Source organism: Chaetodon trifascialis, chromosome 6, assembly GCF_039877785.1.
Source record: "Chaetodon trifascialis isolate fChaTrf1 chromosome 6, fChaTrf1.hap1, whole genome shotgun sequence".
Taxonomy (NCBI): Eukaryota; Metazoa; Chordata; class Actinopteri; order Chaetodontiformes; family Chaetodontidae; genus Chaetodon; species Chaetodon trifascialis.
Window position 1 is genome coordinate 6,566,867 of NC_092061.1, and position 14,702 is coordinate 6,581,568.

The window sequence follows — 14,702 nt, forward strand, 5'->3', positions numbered from 1 at the left end:
TCCTTCAGTTTGACCGAGTCAGAATCATTAGAGGCTGCAGAGACACTGTCATGTTTGGTTCATGCACCTGTGGACATGCTTGAGTAACCGTCCGTTTGTTTGTATCCCAGCAGCTGAATTGTATATTTGGAGGCTTTTGGTTTGCATAGCCATATGTGTTACCAGTGTCTTTAAATCATGTGGCCATAATGCCCCACCAGAAACCCTGTGGGATTACACAGCCATTGTCTTGCTAGTTAATATAATCCCTCAAAGCAAAGATGGAAATGAAACCCCACCATGTTCCCTTTTTCATCAAACCAGGAGAAGTGATATGACAGCAGTCTCGGGGGAGATTCTAAACCCCTCGTTTGCCTTAATTGATATAATGAATGGCATGTGTTTTCAGCCTCCATAGTCTGGTAATTGCCATTTCTAACACCCATCAATGGAGTATGTGCAGGGGAATGATGGAAGACATTAATGCTTTTGAGCGCAAATGTAGTTGACAGTAACAAGAAGGATTCCCTGTATTATTAATTAGCTAACGGATGTTAGAATATTTTATGTGGAATCAATGAAATGTGTAATTCCTTCTTGATCCATGTTATTTTTTTTATGTCCTAATTTCTTTTTTTTTTTTGGTTTGGATGTTTTCTTTGTCCATGTCATCACATCTGGAGTGGATGGAATAGGTTTTGAATTATATATGTAGATTTATTGTTTTAATTAAATGATACAGGTGTGGAGATGGTTTATTATTTTTGTCTTTTGTCATATTTGCCTGTTCTGTTTCAGACTATTTCCCATTGTTTTCAGTGTTACTGATCTTTTACTGTATCACTGGACCAGAAGCTGGCTGATAATCATTCTTCTTCTTGTCTCACAGGCTGGAGGATCAGACGAAAAAGCTTCACAAGGACATGAAGAAAAGCACCGAGGCTGATTTAGGTGTGTTCTGCCAACAACCTGTGTGTTCCCGCCGAGTGTGCCATTGATCTCCACTTGTTCACCAACATACTTGATGTTGCTTGGCAGGTTTTTCAGGGCTAGAAAGACATTTGGTTGTCTTGGTTTGTTTGGTGGTGCGTCAGCTCTCCGAACGACTCGACAAATGAGGCGGGAGAGTGCGGGTCTTCGCCTTCATCTTCCATAGGTTTTTTTAGGCTATTATAGTGTGTGTTTTGGATTCATGAGTGTGTTTTTATGCAGTGTTCAGTTAGGGCTCGATTTGTCTACCACTCTGCCTTCATTTATTCATGCATTTGTCAACCACAGAGACCATGTTTACTCTACTTTTTATGTGCTTATTTGTTGGTTTTGGAGTTGTGTATTTGGGAAGCAGCAGTAGACATGGCCTGTGGTAAGTAGTCAGTTGTGGGGGTGGAGGAGCGGGTACGGATGGAGGCGTGAGAGGCTTCTTCATTTCCTCTCCTTTGTGCTCTGGAATATGGATGTCTGCATCATCAAAGTGTCATAGCTGTCAGGCCCTCATTATCGTTAATGGATTCCATCTGTTGCACAGGTCCCGTCTCCACCAACTGTTACTAAACAAAGAACTGGACCTACTCTGCATGTCAGCACTGCATTTAATACACTGCCTTCAATATCGACCATCATTTATCAAGTCAAGGGTGTTGATATGCGGAGCTCCATTGAACTCACTGCCAATTAGCTGCAGAGGGACGATAATATCTTTTAAGGGCTGCTTCGGTTCACAATTTCAATTAGACTAAGTAACAGAAGGCACAGAACGTGGCTGGGATAACCGTGCTTTTCTTACTGACAACTGTTCGTCTCCTCTCAGCCCCAGATTATTGTAAGGGACTTCACTTATTTGCGGACTAATAATGCAAATAATTAAATCACCACCCTCACACAACCTTTTGATTTTCATGACCCTAAAATCAACACGTCTCTCAGTCGTATCAGACGAGGTCAAATCAAGCAATTTGTTACTTGTCAGATGGAGAGAGATGCAGAAACACCACAGCACAATAATTGATTGCTTGAAAATTGTTCTTGAGAGAATCCTTCGGTAGTGTGAAAAGACTGTTCCAGATCTCCACGAAGCCCATTTTCACCACAGCCTCTCCTGTCAGCTCGCGTCTCCCCGGTGAAGCTCATTTATTTTGACTATGAAGCCATAATCTGATATGTGCTCTGTGTCTAAACAAAGTGGCATGAGTGCAGATTAACAGTAATTGGTGCTGTCAGTGTAGAAACATTGCAACGATTCTTGGTGCTCTGGTGAATATTCAAGGCGGCAGCCGGCCACACCAACCCCTCAGCACTGTGCCATTCTACGACTTTAGTTCTTTCCCAAAAGCTCACTTTTGAGGCCCCTACCACATGCAAACACATACACTGATGAAACGCTTTAAGCCTTTGTGCAATGCTCAAAAATTGCCCCCGTGATGTAAGAAAAATGAAGAGAAATCTGGTGCTGAAATGGATCAGAATGTGTAGATTTTTTCAGCAATGATTTATATGAGCTATAATCTACGCGATTGACTTTATTATTATTTAACGGCATTTTAACCTCACCTGTGTCTTTGTGTGTGTCCTTCAGCCATGTCCAAAGCTGCAGTGAAGATCTCTGCGGACCTGCTGAGTAACCCTCTGTGTGAGCAGGACCAGGCTTTCCTGGAGTCCATGACCGCTTTGGATACAGCCATGAAGAGGATGGACTCCTTCAACCAGGAGAAGGTCAGGCTCAGTCCCACAGTCTTTCACACTGTACATTTCTAGTGTGTGCCTCACTCTTTTGCTGTCTTTCTGTGCTTTGTTTTCTTGGCACTTGCCATTGGCGCAGATAGCATCAGATTGGTGTCGGGGGAAATGTCTTTCCTCAGACATACAAAGTAGGAAACTAGACGAGTTTTTGTTGAAAATGCATGTTTTCATATTTGTCAATATTGTGCAGCCTGTGGACTAAAAACTATCCGTATGTCTTTCCTTCTGCTGTTTTTGAAAAGCATCTGTGGCATCATCCTCTATAAGCTCAAGCTACTGGTTATCAGCTGTGAAAATTGATGCATTTGTGACTCACTGGTGTCTAAAATAACTCGTACAATGGAAAGGCCTTTTCTCAGCAGGAAAATATGCCCTACCACAAAATTCATAGAGCGAACTCGCAGCTTGTGCAGTGAACACGTCTATTGTATTGCTTGCATTACTTATTGAAATAAACATTTGGCTTCTGTTCAGCTTTTTTTTTATATCAATAGCTCACCCCAACCCATATAGAAAGGTTACAGCAAAAGTTGGTTGTTTCTTCCTTCACGGAGAGGAGCAACTGAATCATCTTGAATTAATAATCCTCACTTAAACTTCTCCAATCCTTCCTGCCGACAGCCCAAACTTGTCATCCATAGAGCAGCTCCACTAGTGTGGCTAAAATATGGTCCATCACTTCCTTCACACACATTTCCTGTCTTGCTGCACATTTTTGTTTATATTGTGATTTTTAGAGGATTTGTTGATTTGGAGTGCGTTTCTTGTAATCTTTGTGCTTTTCACTCTTGTATGTTTTGTCCTAAGGGGCAACCGTAGATAGGCAGACATTTCTTTCCAGAACTGTAAGCAATACAACATACTCCTGCCTCGCTCTCTCACAGCTGTGAAGATCTCCTCTTCGGCTGTCAGGCCTCTTCAGATTATTTGCCGGTTGCACTTCAGGTTTTTGATTAGAATCATCGCCAAAGGTAGTTATAATGTGAATCATAGTGGCACCGCATGTGTGCATCCTCAAGGCACTACACTGTGAAGGGTAGACTTTTAAAGAGGAAAAAACACAGGAGAACACAGGAGATCACACTAAGGCATATACCGATTGACTTTTTTCCATCTGTGTTTTCTTGACTCATTGCCCTGCTGTTAGGTGTACTGTGCTTTTCACATTTGTTGCCTTCGAAACATTCCCCTTTCCTTTCACATGTTGTTGTGTACCAGAATGATTTCATAACTTTTTCCACAACAATGATCTAACAGTGGAGAAAAACGAATTTCTTTCTAAAAATCCTTTTTTTTTATGTTATTCCATGGTTAAATTGTAGTGTCATATCTCGGGAATAGCACACCATCTGGATTTGTATATATGGGGTGGAATGGACATGATTTATATTTTCTGTGAAATCTCATGAACTGGACTCCATAGAAAATCTAACTATAACCTCTTCCCCAACCTGTGTGAATGAAGCAGTGTCCATGCTTCAACCCAAACTCCCATAGAAATGTTTTGAAGTCCTCTTATCATTAAAACCAACTGCATCAAAATAGTAGCTAGCAGGTGTCGGTTAATACATCTCATCACAAAGCAAGTTGATTAATAGATTTGTATTTTCAGCATAATGTCATGTCAAGACTTTTCTTTTATCTGTCATAAACAGCAACTTAAATGTCACAAAGACAAGGAGGAAAATGATCGTATTGAATCTATAATAAGCTAAACGTGTTGAAGCAGCCTTACTCCAGCAGTCACTTTTGTTTCTTTTTTCCTCCCTCAGCTTTAACATACCAGTCTTTCAGACTGGCTTTGCTCACAGCTCATCAAATTTTACAGGAGCAATTTTGAGTGACTAGACAAAGTAGAATGTGGGTTGGACGGAGCGTGTGGGTTTGTGACCCGGGGTGCGTATGTTCCAGGACTTGGCTTGGTTGAGAGCCCAGGAGAGCACTCCTGCCAGTTTGACTGTTTTCACTATAGAGTAACTTTTACATTCTTCTGATTTTATACAATATCAAATTTGCTTTTTTAAAAATTTCACTGTCTTCCACTTCAGAACTGAAGACTTTTCACCAGTGATGCCATGCACGCCTCGCTGTCAGGAGGGTTTTTAGGTGCTCTTAATTCACCTCTTTCTTTCCACATCATTTGGAGCCCAAAGTTTGAAGATTGACTCTTGCAGCATCAAAGCGTCCCTGCTTACCTTTTGCCCCCTGCCTCAAATTGTAACCTGGGAGGTCAGGCCATTATTGGATCCTGCTTCAGCTTGCACAGCACTCCTCAGCACCCTCATCAGCTCTCAGCTTTGTGTTTTTACATTTTAAGCAGTTTCTAGTAGCAGAAGACGCAGCTCGTCTTTAAAGTTGTGATTCTGTTTCCTCCTGTAGTTTCCTTGTTTGGCTGGGTGACTGAGAAGTGTTTGACGGTGATTCAGCGAGGCAGCGCGGTATTTCACTCGTGCAGGACAGCAGTCACCAGCTGTATTGACGTGGTTGTATTTTTTTTTTAACACACTTTCATCCGGAGTAGATTTTGACAGCTAGGTCACACCTGATTTTCTCTGCACTTCTTTCAGTCTTACTAAATAAAAATCCTCGCCTTAACACGATGTTCAGTTCCAGCTTTGGGCAGGGCTGTGTGGCTCCTTTTGTAGAGTGGCTAAAAGTGAGCTAAAGGCAAAATAGCGATTGCGAGCACTTTTTGGTCAGTCTGCTATGTGGAATATCACCTCAGGTTTGCTAGGTGTTTAAAATCCAGCACAGCTCACTCGAACACTGCTTCTCCCTTCAAGCTGACTGTTGATTCTGACGGCACCGACAGCAAACCCTATTGCTCCAGCAAAACAGACACAAAAGCATCCACCCTTTGCTCTTCTCCGTGTTGAGACGAGATGTTCTGCCGCAGGGCCTGCAAGTGAGAGAGCCAGCAGATAAAACGTGCAGCGATAATGAAGGCAGCAGTGGCCCAGGTCTGTGTGTTTATTTCTGGGGCTGAGGAGGGCGCACAGCCCCGCCGGCACACTGCTGCCGAAGCTGAGCCCCAGTGTAGATGGCGGCAGCGCAGTAGAGGATGCTCCGTTTGGAGGGATATTGATTTCCTCTGCGATCTGTGTGTATTTTTGGGAGGCCTGTGTGCCAGGATGGCCTCTGCCCCGTGACTCACTGATGGAGACTACTGCTTGAGCGTCGGCCTGAGGCTCTGCGGGGCCTCCAAGGAATAGCTCTGCCCCCCCCCTCTCTGTGGGAAGGGGCAGAGGGTAGAGGGCACCAGCATGCTTAAGCAAATCTGCCGCTGTTGTTCTCCCTCCTCGCTGCATGCTCTCACCTTAGAAGCAGCGGCGCAGCTCAAGTCGGGGAGGGGGGGATGGTGTGAATATGTAAAACAAAGAAAATGTGAATTCCCATGTACTTATTTGTTATTGGTTCTCTGTTTTCCCTCAAACCACAATCAACCATTTTGTACTTGGAAATCTGCCGGTGTGAAGCAGTGAGTGTTGCTGTATGTTCTCATAGATGGTCAGGGCATTTTTACAAAGCACAGCTGCGATCTTGCTTCCTTGTTGTTGTGTGATTGACTGTCCATCCAATAGCGAGTGAACATATGATTAGCAGAGCTGCTCACTGTTCTCATGCAGCTGTCACTTCACATCTCGCTGCTTAAAGATTCTCCTTCGCCGTTCGTGGCGTTTACTCTTCGCTTGACTCCATTGCCTGGTTAGCCTGGCGTTCTGTCATGCTCGAAGATGTAGCAGTAACAGTCATTTTGAATCTGCAATGTAAATGACGCTGGAAACTTTATTAATTGTGCGCCAACTTCTGTCGATGAGACTTGGTGCCGGGGCTGGAGGCCTCGAGATGAGATGTTCGTTTACTTCCATTTAACACCCCCCTTCCCCTCCTTCCCTCCCCTGTCGGTTCTGGCAACCAGAAGGAGAATGCAGGAAAATATAAACTGTTATTGTTAAAATGTTTGTTTGCAAAGAACTTTCATCTTGTAAGGCAGCCCACCCTCCACAGGATTTGAAATCAGTTGGGCTTTGCTTTCATGTCCGTCCCCTGACAGTTCCATCCTTTTGTATTGCAAGCTCAATGAATATTCAGGGTTTTCTCCTCAGGGCTTGTGTACAATAAAAGAGTCAACGTCACGAAAGTTTCTTTGCGAGCCCCCCCTTTTTTTCTTGAGTATTCTGTATGAAATATACACAGTTGTTGATGTTTGTGCTGTGGCTTTACTTAGCAGCTAATGAACGAGAGATGTAGAAGCTATTTTGTTCCGATTTCAGTGATTTCATGTAACGCAACTTGACAGTGAATAACAATTTGTCATGTCACTTCCCTTGATATAGTGGTGCTTATTGCTAACATTTACATTTTCTTTTTATTACAGGTCAACCAGATCCAGAAGACCGTTATCGACCCTCTGAAAAAGTAAGTGCTCATCTTCATGTCTTTTACTTTTTTATTTTTCTTACTGCTATATTTTAAGGGTTGCCCTTAAATGTCTCTCTATACCAGACCAGGGTCAAGTAGTTGTTGCTAAGTTTAACATTTGTTTGGAGTAGCAAAGTGGTGGAGTTTTTCCACATAAGGCCATACAGTGAATTTAAATGCATTACAAAGTCACAGTCAAGGCAGTCCAGTTCAGTTCTCAGTTCAGTTACTGTTCCTGATGTGTTAAATCCATATGACACTTTGGCTAGATAAAGTCCGGTGCCCTGTAACATTTTTATTATTTGGCCTGCACTGGTGGTGCAGGACCACAGGAAGGCCTGCAGTGTAGTAATACAGATTGTAAAACTGAACTCGGGAGTGAGTGGTGCTGCTGTGGTGGTAGTGTGTCTGGAAGAAAGTTTATTTGGTTTTCATTCCTAATACTCGCCCCCATTTGAGCAGGCTGTGAGTGCTATTCCATTCCTTAAGCCTCACTTTTTCAAACATGCACACACACACATACTGAACACACATGCAAAGCAGAGGTACTGAAGGGAGTGGTTGGACTATCCCACCCGTCTTCCGGAGCGCTTGTTAAGGTTTTGCTTCCTCCTCTCGGCTCCTCCCAGAGGATTCAACATATGCTGTGTAAGAGAGCACGTGCATATGTTTCTATAGCTAGTTTATAAGACTGTTAGTTGATTTTTCAGAATAACTAATGTGAAGAGATTCCTCCATAAAACATGAATAGGCTGGGTCAGCGTTTGTGTGTGTGTGCATGCGTGCGTGTGTGTGTGTTAAACCCTTTCTTCCTCGTGTGCTCTGGTGGCGGAGCAATGACAGGATGGAATGGTTCTAATTTCCTCTTCCTGGTGGGCGGCAGGCGGACGTGTGGGCAGGCTCAGAATATGGCAAAGGGCCCAGCTTCCTGGGCCCAGAGCCGTGGATTGGTTGAGGAGGAGAACTGTCTCAGGACAGTGCACACTCTCACACAAACATACACACACATACACAAACACCAACCCAGACTTTGGAGGGGGCGCTTTTTTACAAAGATGGTATTTTGGACCATAAAGTTAGGTATTTACATGATTCTGAAATAGAGCAGAGGAAGTAAGTTCACAAACGAGTTTCGAGGCGACGCTAAACTGACCTCTTCATTAACTTTTTCCTTGCTTAAAATCTCAGCACTATTAGTTATTAGTTTCTCAAAGTGTCTTCTATAGAAAACTGAGACACAAAAGCTACTATACTTTAAAGCTTCCATTAAGATTCCATTAGTCCATCGCTAATGAATATTTGTCATTGTTTGCTTAATCTTAAAATACTCTTGTGATCTTGTGTCATCATAAAGAGAATTAGAGAAGAGTTGAAAAGGAGAACGTTAATGTTAATGGAAGTCCTTGAATGGGTTGTGCGTGTGTGTGTATGTGTGTTGGGTACATGCTTGTGTCTATGTGTGATTGCTATTCCAAATTTTGGCATCCATGCTTAATACTTGGTGTGGTAAAATGTTCAGTAAACAAACAAAAAAAGAGGCAGCCCCCACCCCAGCCACCATCCCCCCTCATCCCAACGCCACGTCTCTTTCTCTCTCTGAGGCCCAGACGTGGATTTCATCCACTCAGCGGGGTCACTGAGTGACATCACTGTGTGTATGTGAGGGAGGGGAGTGCGTGGGCTTTGAGGCATTCGTGTTATCTCAGCCTCCTAACCTAGCCCTTTCTGCTCCGTTGGTCTTTTGGGTGAGACAGAAGTCAGGTCTGTTTTGAGACCTCTGCCCCGGGTTGAGCTCTTGCTGGACAAGCCACATTCATTCGTCTCAATCAGAGGAAGACTCTGCCCCCGGAGCAGGTCGTGAGGCCCGGAGCCAACAGGACCGTTTGGCCTTAGCTGTGAGGCTGATGGCGGGGGAGGGGGGCTTCATTTGTTCTCTTTTTTTGTTGTTTAATTATTTCAATTAAGTTCCCTTTTTTTGTACCCAGGATGTTCGCTATGACGTTATCTGTTTGTTTTTTTCCACATTATCTCTGGTATCATGTATCCAGGCTGCATGAGGTGTCTGAGTTTTGATCAACACAACACAACACAAGGCAAGTTGCAGCAGATCGAACTCTCATCCCTTGTAGGCAAAGGAGGTTCTGCTAACATGTACGTCACGCACGCACAACTTCCCATGGTCCACTGCTCTTAGACTGTTTACACGGCAGGTGTTACTCTACATTCAGAGTAAGCGTATTTTAACAAAACTTGCCACGTGATGCAACTTTGTCTGACACTCTAAAGTCTTCATCTAAGACCGTGACACTTGGGAGGTGGTAATTTGCACATAAACAATTCCCTTTCCCATATTTTTAGTGGTTTGCTGTGTGTTTTTTGCAGTAGTGAGTTATGTGATGGTGATAGTCAAGAGGGACAGCCAGCCTGCTAGACTGAGGGTGTCTAGACCAGACTTGGGCTTGGCCGATGGGTCAGACTGGCCTGTCTGTGGATTGGCAGCTGCTCATAAACACACTCTCTGGTCCAGATGCTATTTCCATCCAGCCTGTTCACCACACCCTGACCTGTCACATGGACAGTGGTGTGCCCTTGGCCCCCGTGCAGCCCTCAACCAGCGTAAGACCTCATTTAGGCAAGATTGACCGCAAATGCAGAGCTAGCGGGCTGACCGGTAGTTGTCCAGCCAAGGCCAGGACATCGAGGGAAAAGTCCAGTCCTGTGCCTGGACGGTTTTAGACCAAACTATGATTACGAAGTATGTATAGTCACCTTCAACCAGGGCCACTGCTGCCTGTTCTCGTGTGGCAGCCTTTGACACAGCTGAGTCACGATAGCTTCTGGACACAGAGAGCCCTGAATGCAACAGTGCGACAAAAGCATCCAGCATGGAAAAGACAGGAATGGGTTAAGAAGCAATTGGCTTTGTGTCTAGTTCTTCCTCCTCCTTCAGTGCCAGGAGAGCAGTGGCCCTTAAGTCTCTCAGTGCGCTGAAACATAGTAGTTGCTGGCAGTGTTGCCCCACTTTAGAGCGCAAACAGCAGGCCATTGTGGTGTGTCATGAGGAAATTGTACCGCGCTGTCAGGTGAAGTGTGCTGGTGAGAATGTGATCAGCCTGAAAGCTGGTTTGCTGCTGCGTTGTCATCAGCCAATAGGATCGTTTTGGAGAGCAGTCATGCCTAGAGGGCAGTTACATAATCCCTTGGCACTTCAAGTATGTGTACACTGGAACAGATAGTAGACTTGAGGATCGGCAGCCACCCCTGCCATAAACTGGGCCAAAGTGGTATTTTATAAATAGCGGTAGAGCGTGGGCCGCGGGGCTGGGCTGAGCTGAGCTCCGTGATGTCACTCAAACGCTACAAGACCACTCCTTGCTTAACTTCCTGTAGTAAACAATCCCTGCTTGTCTGAGACTGAGCCCCAGTTCACATCACTTTCTACTCCCCCCCCCTCCTGCCCTTCGGTAAGGTGCACAGGCCGACGTGGCCGTAATCTAGGGTTTCACAATCAATCCACAGGTTCTCAGTGGTTCCCTCATGTGCTGCACAGAGCAGGGCAAGGGTTGGCATGGAGAGGAACATAAATCATGAAGCCCACACATTTTGTGGCCAATAACACTATGGGCGGAGGCGCACATAATAAACTATTGTAGTAGTGTTCCTACACAGTTGATGAAATGCCTTAAATGAGTCATTCAAAAAAGCCATATCTCCCTCTTCATTACGATTGTTTTTATTACTGACTCACTTGTAGCAGACACCTGTGTGAATAATCTTGTGACGTGCTTTTGAACACCGCTGTCACTGGATTGTGTTTACATGATTGAAAGGTCAGTTTGTTTTTTAATGGTCATGTGGTTCAGTTTGCTTTGCTATTCATTCGTTCATGACTGCTGCTTTTTATGAGAGCTCGGGCTGCTGTCTTATTTCCCCTTCACATTTGCTGTGTATCCTTCATCGTTCAAAACATGAAAATGAAGCTTAAGCACCTCATTTTAAAGGAATACATAATGTTGGATGTTTATGGCGTGCTGTATGTTAATGGTGCATACCTTAATTCTTTTAGTTTGGATTTTTTTCTGCCATTCAGGTGTATTAACTTTAATTCTTTACTAAATATTATTGGGTTGAATATTTCCTGTGTACAGTATTCCTGCTTCCCATTAAAAGCAGCCACGAAACCAGTGCAACAAGTCCCAGGATGAAGCTCAGACTCCTGTTGCTAAGTTACAGATGAGTGTTTTCCTATTTTTAGTGCTGAAGACTAGGATTCTCGTTGCAAGAATATATTTTCATTTGGAATATGATAATTGTCACAAAATGAATTGTTTCATGCCATTTTGAACTACAGTAATTAGATAATAGATGAGAGGAAGCTTAATGCAGATCTGTCCTCTGGGGTTTGAGAGCACCTCTACAATAAGATGTTGAGAAGAGGGATTTTATTAATTCATAATGACTTTTATTAAGATAGGATGCAATGCAGAATGCATGTCTGCAATTTTCATAGAGCAAGGAAAGCTGTTTTAATGATTTCAGGAACCTGAGTTTCTCCCAGACAATTCTGTTATAGCTTACTATAACAGAACTATGATGTAGGGGTGTCTCATATCATACTGCTCATGAGAATTTCAGCATAATATTTAATGTAAGAGAAAAGAAAAATCGTGCTGCGATAATGGCAGTATTGTGACTTGTTGACGTAATGAGGTCGTGCCGTCACGCGCGGCAATAACACGCATGGCTGAAAGCGAAAGTAACATTCCTACCTGCTCCACAGCGAAGGAGCTGGTTCCAAAAAGGGGAACTGCTTTACTTATGTGGAAATGGATTGTTTGGAAAAGATCAGATGTCCAACAAACCACAGTGGTGTGTTAGAAGTGCAAGAAGGCTTTCACAACAAAAGGGGAAAAACAGCAAACTTATTTTAGCTCAACAGAGAATGTGAATTCTCAACCAAAGAATGCTTGTCAGTATTTTGTCAAGAATATCGCTATCGCAGAAATTTTTTGGGCCATATCACCCTCACCGACTGGAGTGTGTGTCAGGGTATTTTTGTTTACATGCACAGATGTGTGTGTTTTGTGTGGTGTCCCTGAGATGTCTAAGGTTGTCTGTGCGCTCGGTTTGTTGCAGATACAGCGGCGTCTTCCCCAGCCTCAACATGGCAGTGAAACGCCGGGAACAAGCGCTGCAGGACTACAAACGGTTGCAATCCAAAGTGGAGAAGTACGAAGAGAAAGAGAAAACCGGGCCCGTTATGGTCAAACTCCATCAGGTACTGCGAGCTTAAAGCTTGCGTCGCTGCACGTGTCGGTCCACTCCAATGCTCCCTCTATCTGCAGAGGAGCAGAGTTCACCTGCTCTCACATACTGCACGTATTGTGAATAGAGCTCAATAAGTGGAAAAAGACACAAATGCTGACTGGATATGAACAAAAATAGTTGAGCACATGCATACTGTACATGTGCGCTCCTTCACCCACGCAAGCTACCAGGCTCTCAAGTAGTGCCTTTTCAAAAAGGCACTGCTGCACATCTACAGGCACGTAATTGAGAATTGTAGACACACACATACACACTATGAGGCCACTACAGAAGCGCACACATTCACAGATAGCGCTGCAGTGTTGCCTATGCTATTGCCTCTAACACATCCTCACATGGCGAGCCACCCACACACATTGAGAAAAGCACTGTCAGGGGAACAAAGCCTTGAAGAGGCCCCTACATCCCTGCCCTTTGAATCCCCGTGCACTTAAAGAAGTGATCCTGACAAAACACTCGTATGCCATTTCAACCGGCATGTCTAAAGAAAACTAACTAATGATCATCCCATAATGCAGCGGATAAACAATATGTTGTAGTTTGAATATAGCAACTCCCCCCTTCTCTTTTAATAAAAATTCTCACCCTCTCACACATATTCATTGTGCATTCCATAACTCCATGCCTACAGTAGACTACCCACTAATACATTCACACACAGATCAGTGGTGCTGGAGTCCACTCACAGCCAAGTCTGCCCACATTACCCACTCCTCCTCACTGTGGTCGTGATTACAGCCTTTTTTTTTTCTTTCTTTTTCTTTTTTTTTTTTTTTGCACTGCTTCTCCGTGGGAATTAGGCAAATATCTTTCTGAACAATAAGAAAGGACACTAAAGATGGCTCCGGTGCTAAAATACATAAAACTAACTTGTTTCTGCTTGCAGGGATTCGTTTCTCTGGTAAGCTGCAGCTCTGCGCTACAGTTTCTGCCGAAGAATGTGTTAAATTATGTGTAAATTATAACGTGAGCTCACACGGTGAAATGAGGGGATGTTATGTAAAGTCAGAGCGATAGTGACCGCTGGTGACCCCTTCTTTTGTTTCCTCTCTCCTCTCCACACCCCAGGCCAGAGAGGAGCTCCGGCCAGTCAGGGAAGACTTCGAGGTCAAGAACAAGCAGCTGCTGGACGAGATGCCCAAATTCTACCACAGCCGCATCGACTACTTCCAGCCCAGCTTTGAGGCTCTCATCAGGGCGCAGGTTAGTGATCGCCCCTAGAGATGCACACACAATGAGGCGCTCACGCATGCACGCACACACCCACCCCACAGTGTGCTGTTGCGCCCTCTGAGTGTTGGTTAAACAGTGGATAAAGTGTCTGATGGAAGGGAGTGTATAATCCTGGCAGTCTGTCTCCCTCCACGCAGTCCTAATGTGATTAACCCCCAGTGACGGCCCACACTACTGTGTTTAGCTCAGGAAGGCCTCATCTGTCTGGCTCCACTGCAGCCCTGCAAGTCATCCTCTAACCTGACGCTCCTCTTAAAGCAGCTGGGTGTCTCAAGTTAGCGCCACCATGTCCCCCTCCTCCACCCCAGACCTGCCTGGCCATGTCATTTCCTCTTTGGGACAGCCACTGGCACACTCCTAATTAGTAAACTAGATTATCCCAGACCTAATGACAATTATGGAGTTATATGATGTACTTTGAAGTTAAAATTAGCAAACTGATCAATCAGGGATAGCCGTCATTAAACATTCCCACCAATCTGAGCTCAGGCCTGTTCTCTTTTAAGTTTAAATCTCATTTTTACCATTTTACCTGGCTTTTGTACGGTGGAGGAGCTCTTTATTAGTCACACTGCATGCTATTTCATTGTCGACATTATCTTTATTCATGCAGCTCACGCACATGAATGAGCGTTTACACATGTTGACATACACACAGCCACACGTGGGTGGCCAGAGGACCAGTGGACCTCATCCCCAGCCTTTGTTGCATGTGCATGGTTTCATCCTCCACTCCCTTCTCTCCCAGCCGCTGTTGCCGCTCAGCTCCCAGCGGCAGCCGGAAAAGGCACAAAGGCTGCCTTTGTTGTGAGCCTTCAGCTCCACTACCACGAGCCCTGTCCAGCGGCTGTCAGTGGGACACTCGGCCTGGCCTGTCCACCTGTACAGATGTTGATGAATTGAGACATTGTCTTGATTTCCTTTTCTCCGTTTTTGCATTCTCTGCTGCTTATGTTCATTGTCAAAGAAAAAAAAAAACACACACACACATTTAAAAGATCACT

The 14,702-nt window shown here is 44.4% G+C and overlaps 1 protein-coding gene across 1 annotated transcript in view; it reads left to right on the plus strand.

Annotated features, from left to right (window-relative positions):
- bin3 (bridging integrator 3) overlaps positions 1 to 14,702 on the plus strand; it is a 30,201-nt gene that overhangs the window by 12,458 nt on the left and 3,041 nt on the right. The window contains exons 4-8 of the mRNA XM_070965426.1: positions 869 to 930; positions 2,552 to 2,688; positions 7,094 to 7,134; positions 12,274 to 12,415; positions 13,534 to 13,668. Of these exons, the coding sequence (XP_070821527.1) occupies positions 869 to 930; positions 2,552 to 2,688; positions 7,094 to 7,134; positions 12,274 to 12,415; positions 13,534 to 13,668 (517 nt within the window). The remainder of the gene's footprint in view (positions 1 to 868; positions 931 to 2,551; positions 2,689 to 7,093; positions 7,135 to 12,273; positions 12,416 to 13,533; positions 13,669 to 14,702) is intronic.